General features: G+C 43.0%; 1 protein-coding gene across 1 annotated transcript in view; it reads left to right on the top strand.

The window, feature by feature from the left end:
• CHD1 (chromodomain helicase DNA binding protein 1) overlaps positions 1 to 9,832 on the top strand; it is an 87,134-nt gene that overhangs the window by 24,253 nt on the left and 53,049 nt on the right. Inside the window, exons 2-4 of the mRNA XM_019532416.1 lie at positions 5,383 to 5,587; positions 6,596 to 6,709; positions 8,275 to 8,342. Coding sequence (XP_019387961.1) covers positions 5,383 to 5,587; positions 6,596 to 6,709; positions 8,275 to 8,342 — 387 coding nt within the window. The remainder of the gene's footprint in view (positions 1 to 5,382; positions 5,588 to 6,595; positions 6,710 to 8,274; positions 8,343 to 9,832) is intronic.

The raw sequence follows: 9,832 nt of genomic DNA, 5'->3' as shown, positions 1-9,832 counted from the left end.
CTGACTCCAGTGTCCACATCATTAATGAAGATGTTGAACAATATGGGTCCAAGGACGGAGCCTTGGGGGACCCCACTGGTCACAAGACACCATGATGATTGACTTCCATCAATTACTACCCTCTGGGTCTGACCATGGAGCCAGTTTCCCAGCCAGCGGGTCATGGTGGACCCAAGGCCACAATTGGCCAATTTTGCCAAGAGGTGATCATGGGATACCAGATCAGAGGCTTTTTTGAAGTCAAGATATGACATCAATCTCTTCTCCCTTGTCCAGGTGATAGGTCACCTGGTCGTAGAAGGAAATGAGATGGGTCAAGCAAGACCTACCCACAACAAACCCATGCTGGCTGTCCCTTAGGGTGTTGGTGTCGGCCAGTCCATTAAGGATGGCCTCTTTAATAAACTTTTCAAAGATCTTCCCTAGGATAGAAGTCAGGCTGATGGGCCTATAGTTAGCTGGATCCACTTTGCTCCCTTTCTTGAAGATAGGCACACATTGGCCTTCTTCCAGTCTTTGGGCACTACACCAGAGCACCAGGAGTTTTCAAAGATTTGTGCCAGAGGCTGGGCTATGATGCTCACCAGCTCCTTGAGTACCCTGGAGTGTAGATTGTCAGGGCTGGCTGACTTGAAGGTATCCAGCTTCTTGAGGTGCTCCTTCACGGGGGCAGCGTTAATGGAGGGCAGGGGATCTCTCTCACCCGGACCTCCCTATCCTGTAGCGGGCACAGGCGTCCTATGGGAGTGATGAAAGACTGGCACAAAGTACCCATTTAATAGGTTGGCTTTTTCCTGAGCATCAGTTGTCAGTTGCCCCATCTAGTTCAGCAGGGGTCCAGTGTTGCCCTTGCTTTTCCTCTGGCTCCCCATGTATCTGAAAAAGGATTTTTTATTCTCCTGGATGCTTGAAGCTAGTTGGAGTTCAGTTGCAGCCTTGGCTTTCCTGGTTTGCTCCCTGCGGGACCAGTACAGAATTATCCTCCTTGGAGGTGAATCGTATCCTCCATCATTTATAGGCCTTTCTTTTTAGCCTCAGGAGGTCTGTTAGATCCCTGGAGAGCCAGGGGGGCTGCTGTGCCCTCTTGCTGCCTTTCCTCTGAGTGGAATAGACTTAGCTTGTGCATTGAGGATTGCTCCCTTGAGGAGCAACCACTCTTCTTGAACTCCCCTCTCCCTGGGGTTGTGGTCAAGGACTTCAATGTTGCTGACTGACTTGCCAGCTTTATGGCAGATGGTGAAGGTGATCAGTTGTGGTCGCTGTCACCCAGCTTCCCATCAATCACTAGGTCACTGATTAGGTCATCCCCAGTAGCCACTACCAGGTTGAGCAGCCTCTCATTGGCCCATAGACTTCTTGAGTCAGGTAGAGGTCATCCACGCAAGATAGGAAGCTTTGCAACTGCTCAGATTTTGCTGAGTGATCCTCTCATGAGATGTCCGGTCAATTGAAGTAACCATGACAACCATGTTCCTGGAGCATGCGGCCTCAGCCAGTTCCCAGGCAAACTCTTGGTCAAGCTCTAGACTTTGGGTAGGAGGTCTGTAGTAGACTTCCACCATTGTGTCCCCTGTACCATGTTCCCCATGGATTTTAACCCAGAGGGTCTCCAGTCATCCACCCTGGTTGCCAACATCAGCTTGCAGGGACGCATAGCTTTCCTTAACATAGAAAGCTACACCCCCCGCCCCTTTATCTACATGATCCCTCCTGTACAGGGTATAGCCATCTATATGCATGGCCCAGTCATGGGTGGAGTCCCACCAGGTCTCCATTATCCCTATGACATCATAATTTTTTGCATTTAAGCAGGAGGACAAGCTCCTCCTGCTTATTCCCTAACCTCCTGGCATTTGTTTACAGGCAGGCACGTGTCCCCTTGGGGGCTCTTGCCTTGCCCACAGATTGTACCAGGGCTGGGGCAGGGGTGGGCTCCCTTAAGTGCCTCGGCCTGCTGGCTTTGCAAGGGTTGCTCAGTGGAGCAGGTCAGCCAGTCTGGCTGAGAAGAGCCTCCTCCCCAGGGGAGAGAGGTGGAGGCCATCTCTTCCCAGCAGCTCGCTGCCTCACGCCAAAGAGCGGGCTGTGGTCATGGAAGCCAAAGCCTTCCTGCAGTCTTTGGTTAACTACGTGGATCCTCCTCTCCCTCCTCATACCCCGAGACTGGGAGGATTGAAGAGAACACTATCTGTGCCCCCAGACCCTTTAGTCCCGCTGCCAAATCCCTGTAGCACCGCATGACCCGGCTGGGAGCGCTTTGAGCTGTGTCATTGGTGCCCACATGAATAAGGAGCATGGGATTGTTGTCTGTGGGCTGGAGGAGCTTAGGGATCCTCTCTGCAGTGCCCCAGATGCAGGCCCTCAGGAAGCAGCACACTTCCTGGGCTCAGGGGTCGGGGTGGCATATTGCCCCCTCAGGATGGAGTCTCCCAGAACAAACACCTTATGTTTTGTCTTGGGGAGAGTGGGGGCAGTAGCTGTAGTTGAGCCTGTGTTGCCTGCAGGAGCTGGCAACTCAGCAGGCTCTGCTGGAGCAGCAAGAGGTTCGTACCAGTTGCTAAGCTCCGGCGGGGCAGGAGCCTTGGTGCAGCGGGCCTTAGGGCCCTTGACCACCTTGGTCCATGCCCCTGACTGCGCAGAGTGGGAGGTCCTGGAGTCCTCCTTTGTCCTGGAGGGAGACTGTGGTCTACCCTCCGGCTTCCGGGGGAGAAGGGCCTGGCAGTAGGAGTCTGTCTCCTGCTCGCAGTCCCTGATGGCATGCAGTCTCTGGACTGTGGCCAGGAGCTCCTCCGTCTGGCATGCCAGAGACCCCAGTAGGCAGCAGACCCCGCAAGGGGAGGTAGCCTGCTCCCGGGCCCTGGAGCCTGAAAAAGGGACGGGCAGCCCCTGCAGCCGAGAGCCAGGGGCTCTGTCTGCGTGGAGCCCGAAACCATGGGCTCCATCTGGGTGGCCATCTCTGGGGGGTGGGGGGGGCTGCAGAGCCCGAGGGGACCCTTGGGATGTGGGTCATGCCCGTCCATGTCATGCCTCTGGTAGGCTGGCTATGGCTGGGACTGTCTACCCTGGGGGGCTCACAGGCAGGGCCTCAGCCCTCCCGTGCATCCTCCTGCTTGAACTCCGTGCTAACTCACGCACCAGCAGACAAGCGTGCCTGTTTTGGCTGGAAAATATCTTTGTAGGCTTGGAGTGTATTTATTGCGCTCTCTCAGATCTTACTAAAAAGGAGTAGGTATTGCCAATTGTAAAGCTGATTTTATTTCAAACAAGGAAACAAATAATAGAGGGGGGCAGTATGAAGCACAATGCCATGCCCATTCTGTCTGCTTGTATAGTATGTATTGTTCCTGAATGATCTGTTCTGCATTAGGGTATTGTTTCCTGGGCCCTACAGATCAGCTTGGTCTGAGAAACTGTCTGCCAGCTATTTGTTTAGAAGGGGAAGCTGTTCTTAATTCTTCCCTTCTTTTCATCTTGTTTTTGCTGTCTGTAATAGCTGTCAGTGACTACTGGGTGAAATTCAAAGTGCATATTGCTGTCTCTACATTGAATTACCATGAATTACTAGACCAGAAAAACTAAATATGCATGTCCCATATGGTAAACTTTATGGACATTGGATATAGAGCAGTGTACTTGGGTCTTTTGGCTTTGCAGGCCAGACAAGTGGCACCAGTTCACAGGCTGAATCAGGCCCGCATTCCCAGATAGGGCCCCTGCAAGGACTCAGCTGTCCCCCTGTGTGCTTGGATGGGGTTTCATGCCAACCTACCCACTGGGATCCAGCTCTGGGGTCCCATGCTACTTCTGTCTGGCCCCACCTGCTGAGATCAAGGCCCCAGGTCCTTGCACTGCTCCTGCCTTGTCACATGTGCTGGGGTTGGAGCCCCCAGGGCTTTGCATTGCCTGTGTGCTGGGATCACATCAACCACACTATCTCAGTGATAATCTAGTGCAGAAGGCCATGGCATTGGATGCCAGACCTGGTCTGCAGTTTGTGGGTTGAACCCCTGGTGTAGGGCATTCACAATAATAAGGTAACAACTGTAGAATTTCCTCTTGAAGAGAATATGTAGATCAGAGATGTGGGGCAGAAAATTTTCCAGTGCTTTATTTTTCCATGGGAAATTTTCCATATCTAAAAATTGTTTCATAAAATTAATTAGTAACAATGAATGGATGCTAATATCTGTGATGACAGACATTGTCAGGTACCCTGCAGAAGAAATACTTTGAAGCAAAGACATCATTTGGTGGGTAGCAGAGAATGTCTCCTCTCACATGGTGGAAGGGATACTGTAACACTTGACTGTTGTCTGGGATTGCTCTGAGGATCTTAAGTATCCTACCAGCAACAGGTGCTTGTGAACAGAACTGGAAGGCTTTCAGCTCAATCAAGACAAAAAAGAGGAATAGTCTAACAAATGAACGCACTGCTAAGTTTGTTTCTATTTCTCAAAATCTCCAGTTTCTGGAGAATCAGTTAGAAGCACAATTGTTGAAGAAGATGTAGTGCGATGATAAGTTGCCCTGGCCCATAGACTCATTGGTAAAACCATCATTTAGCAAAAGAGAATGTGGTTCAAGTCGTTCTGAATCAGATTTGCCTCAATCTGATTCTGAAATGGAAGTGCAAGTGATTGTACCGATAGTGACAGTGACACCAGAGGTGCTGCAATGACCTCAGTGGAAGAGAGTTAATAAACTCTGTTGAAGTAGATGAGTGGACTACCATGGCATATCATGCACAGTTCTTTGGGTGTGCGAAAATTAGTGTGCCAAGAGTTTTCGGTGCTTTTGTTTTTTTTCTGTACATTTAAACAAGCAATGTAAGGGAAGTCCTTGCTATTGTGTATTGTCTTTACATTTTACAAGTATTCCAAAAAAATAGTTTCTTTCCACATAAAGCTGTGAATTTGTTTGAATATAACATTTAAACCACAGTCGGTGTGCTGTATTTAGTTTTTTCCTAATCGACTATTTCGGTTCAAATACTTGTGGCTGTTGGGACGTAAAATTTACGTGGGGTGCATTTTTAGTTTTGTTTACTAAATTTAAGTCAAATAAATATGCCAAATCAGATCATGCTCTATGTAGGGCACTGGAAAATTTTCCAATTCAAAATTCTGTAATTAAAGTTTTTTCCTACATTTCTTTTAACGCTTTAGGTTATAGGGAAGTATATGTATTCTTCTTGTTTTGATATGTTGTTAATTGATTCAACCTGTACAGTGTTCTTGGCTACTGCAACGTTGGGAGCTCTACAAAGTGAGTTAAAAGTGGGCTATCTGTATGTGCTTCACAAGTTGCTAAATTATTTCTCGTATCACTGTGAGTTAAGTTAGTAATTAGAACAAAGGATAATAATCTTTTAACTTCTAATTGCAGCCAATCAGATGATGATTCTGGGTCAGCGTCAGGTTCTGGATCTGGTTCAAGCTCTGGAAGCAGCAGCGATGGAAGTAGCAGCCAGTCAGGTAGCAGCGACTCTGACTCTGGTTCAGAGTCAGGAAGCCAGTCAGAATCAGAGTCTGATGCATCTAAGGAGAAGAAACAAGTTCAGGCTAAACCGCCTAAAGTTGGTGGAGCTGAGGTAAAATATATGAATGCCCTTCCATGGAAGATACTTGACTTGGAGTAGTTATTTCCTACAGCTTTTTTTATGGTTTCGTACAGCTATTTCATGGAATAGAATGGGAAGTCTAATTACATTTTTACGATCTGACTTGGATTGTTTAGTAAAATAAGCATGTGCTAGGACTATCACAGCAAATCTTAAGGTCAGGGTTTTCGTAAATGGATACTTTGAAGTTTTTTCCCAAATCCTTTTGTAGGTTCCTAAATAAATAGCTTGATCAGAAGTTCTGAGTACTCATACAAGATCAATTGATTGGTCACCTGGAGTCCTAAATCCTTCCTAAATTTTACTTTTGAAAACCTTGGCCTCATGCCTTAGCTTGCAGATATCTGACAAATTGTTGAGCAGGTAACTACAAATTTATATGTAGTAGCCTTTTCATGAAGTAAAAATCTGCTAAACTCTGAGAAAAATATCTAAATGACTTCCTAACCTCACTAAAATGGATTTTTAAGCCAAAACTATCTGAACTTCACTGTAATGCTTTTCTGTACATGGTGTATAAGTTTGTGAAATGTTTTCATTTCCTATTGGAGGGAAGTATTATAGAAATTTAAAGTAATTTTAATTAACATGAGGTTCAAAGACTGCTTTAAGACTCTCCCTTTCATTTAACAAAATGATTTAAAGATTGCATCAACCACACTGTCTCAGTAGTAGTAACTGAATTATAATGCATTTAAAGTGGTTTACCATGAAATAGGATATTTAGTGTATTGTTGGAATAGTTTTTATTTAAATGAGTATAGTTTTGCAAAACTCTTAATACATTTGAAAAGTGATGTTAGATAAAATTACATGTTATTTGCTGTAAAATTAATGAAAATGGCACCAATTTTATTTTCAAGTTGGGAATAACTGAAGTGAAACTTCCCATATTAAGAAATCTAACTTTGTATAAAATCATTTTTAAAGTTTCTAGACAATTGACTTCATTAATCTTGTATTTGATTTCTGATTCAGTTTTGGAAATCGAATCCAAGTATTCTAACTGTTCAGAGATCAGCAATGCTCAGAAAGCAGCAGCAGCAGCAACAGCAGCAAAAAGCAGCTTCATCAGACAGTGGTTCAGAAGAGGTAAATAGCTTGCTGTAAATGTTATAAATGTAAACACTCGGGTTTGGTGCCTGGAATGTTAAATAGAAATCTATGTGGAGCCAAATCCTCTCCTTCCGGAATATGTCAGTACAAGATTTTTTTAATGCATGTCTGAGGCTCTTATAGAGAAACATACTAACATTTTAAATTACATATGTTCAGGTAAGTGGTGAAGTTAGAAAAACCACTGGGTCTGTATTATTTTTAACTATATTCTCAAATCCATGGCAAAGGGAAAGGTCACACATTTCTGTTTTTATCAGTTTTCTAAATTGCATTTCAAGGCTTATAATGTTATTAAAATATTTTCCTAATTAATTTTCCATATAACAAATTGTGTTAGTTTAAAAAAGGATGTTATGCAGAGACAAGAGGGAGGAGGAATCTACTTCACCAAAACTTTAAGATACAGTCTGTACCAGGGGTTCTCAATCCACAGGCCACAGGTCAGCTGCTAGACTGGAAGTGGCCACAGATCGGCAAACCACAGCCCCCCAGAGCTGGGCAGAGAGGCTGCGGCTCCTTCCACAGGACCCATAGCACCACAGGGTTTGGGCTGCTCCCCCCACCACTGGGGGGGTGGGAGTATCCTTACCTGCCTTCTGGCTGGAAATTCCAGTTGCAGTCAGCTGTGACTGCTGGGCCGCGGCATAAAAACTTTGCGAATCCCTGGCCTATACTTCAAAAAAAAAAAAAAATCCATAGCCTAAAGTATTCACCTTTTCAGTGAATCATTTAATTTAACATATGGTTAAAGATGGCACTGTTCAAGATAAAATGGTGAAAAGTACCTGTAAAACAAATTCTATGGGCATCTGACCACACTTTTAAGGTATAGGTAAACAATGGTCAGAAATAGTCTTAAGTTTTTTTCTTTTTGTTCTCCCGTTGTTTCTATATGATGTTGGTGGTTCATTTTTTAAGAGTTTGTTCAGTGTTATTTCAGCTATACGATTAAAAGCTGCAGTGCAGACATAACTTTAACTTATAACTGGTGATAAGTATTTCTCTCTCAATGCCAATTTTGAAGATGAATTTTCTCCAGTTTTCTCACTGCCTGAATATGAATAATATTAAGAAAGTCTTGAGAGACAACGGTTAATTCATTTTTGAAAGTACACTTTACACTGAGCGTAAATTTAATTTTTGAAGCTATTGTAGTCCGTAAGTGCAAGAAATGGGAAGGATACAAAACTGACAGGAATTGTCCTTAAAAAAGGAGACAATTCTCAGGTTTCTGGTACAAGTTTATCTTGATTTGATGATTATAAAAGTAATTAAAATTGTTATTCTTTAAGACTAAAGTGTTTTATAGTGTCTTCCAGTGTTCTGATGTGCATGAATAGAAATCTGGGATGATTTAAATAGTACTAATAGTACAGGGTTGTATTCAACATATGGGTGTGTAATGAAATTGGTTGGTATCAGATGGGAAGAATAAACTTTGCTAAATCAGGAATAGAAGCCAGATTGCTAACAGTTTTATTCCTTTTATAATACTATATTATAATGAAGCCTGTATATTCTTTGGTTTCTTTTGGCAGGATTCATCTAGTAGTGACGACTCTGTGGATGACTCAACCAGCGAAACCAAGAGGAAAAAACATAAAGAGTAGGATATTCTCATAAAAACAAGAATACTATATCAAAATTTCCTTATTCTTCTATATGTTAGTATTTACACATACAGCATTTCTCCACACAAGAAAATAGTTCAGTTCTGCTTTGAATTCAGGTTACTGTTTGCACCTTAGGCTTGATTTAAAAAATATATACTTTTTAAAGTAGCATGTTAGTATATTTTCCTTAGATCATCCTACCGACATGTCAAGTTGAATCCTAATATGTAAAATACAACATGAAGGTCTCCTGAATAGAATACTCTGTTATGAATACAGAAAGTTACTGATTATGATCCTAATTTAAGGATTTGAGGTCATCTTGTCCTATACATTTGTAATAGACACCCAAGAACTGTTGATATATCTAGTATTGAAATAAGACCAATCATTAACATTTTATTTTATAAGTATTTTAACAATAATGTCTGTTTTAACCAAGTATATTTGACTGGATATAACTGCATGCCCCCACTTAAGAGATTGTCAAAATCTGCAAATAACAAAGGCCTGTATAGTACTAGAGCATTAGAAGTACATGCATGCTCTGAACAAGCATCCATTTACTTAAACTTGAAACCTTGATATTATGAACCTATTTTTCTTCTTCTTCCTAGAAAACAAGAAATGAAGGAAAATACTTATTATACTATTTTACTAGATTTCTTAGATGAAAGTTAATGAATGGACATATAACGGTGTCTTTCAGAACTTGAGTGTTTTTCCAAGTTCTCAGATAGAAGGCAAATGCTGTATTAATAGTATAACACAGTGGATGGCAGAGGAAACATAGTCAGTGGGAAATGCATAGTTTATCCAGAATCCATGGTGATTTTTTACATAATTTGAATCTGGAAAAAGTCATGTAAACATTTGAGCCTTATAGATGTAGATCTATACTAGTCATTCTCCTACTTTTTTTAGAATCGGGGCACAGCCCCATAACTTATTTTTTAATTTGGTAGCACCCTGGTTGAGCACCACTGGTGTACTGTTGCAGCTTACTAAGTATTTCCTTATATAGTAAGGACTTTACCAAACTCTTCTTGTATTCCTTTTCCCACAACAACACAAGCTAACAGCAATGGATTTGTTTTGTCCTTTCCATACTTAAAGAACTCCCCCAAAAAACAAGAACTACCCATCCCTTCTAGACAAGTTTGCTTCTCCTCCTATCCACTGCTGCTTATATAAGAAATTCTCAGTTAGTTGCAATGGAATTCTGATTTTACACTACATTAACTGAGATAGGAATGAGGCCTGCCACAGACACTTCCCAAGCTGGTTATAGTTTCATAGTTTCTAGGGTCGGAAGGGACCTGAGTAGATCATTTAGTCCGACCCCCTGCCGTGGCAGGAAAGATTACTGGGGTCAAACGACCCCAGCAAGGTGTTCATCTAACCTCCTCTTAAAGACCCCCAGGATAGGGGCCAGCACCACTTCTCTTGGAAGTTGGTTCCAGACCCTAGTTGACCTGACTGT

The sequence above is a fragment of the Crocodylus porosus genome, unplaced genomic scaffold, assembly GCF_001723895.1.
Source record: "Crocodylus porosus isolate Cpor-Errol unplaced genomic scaffold, CroPor_comp1, whole genome shotgun sequence".
In the NCBI taxonomy this organism is placed as follows: domain Eukaryota; kingdom Metazoa; phylum Chordata; order Crocodylia; family Crocodylidae; genus Crocodylus; species Crocodylus porosus.
This window is presented reverse-complemented; position numbering and strand designations above follow the sequence as displayed.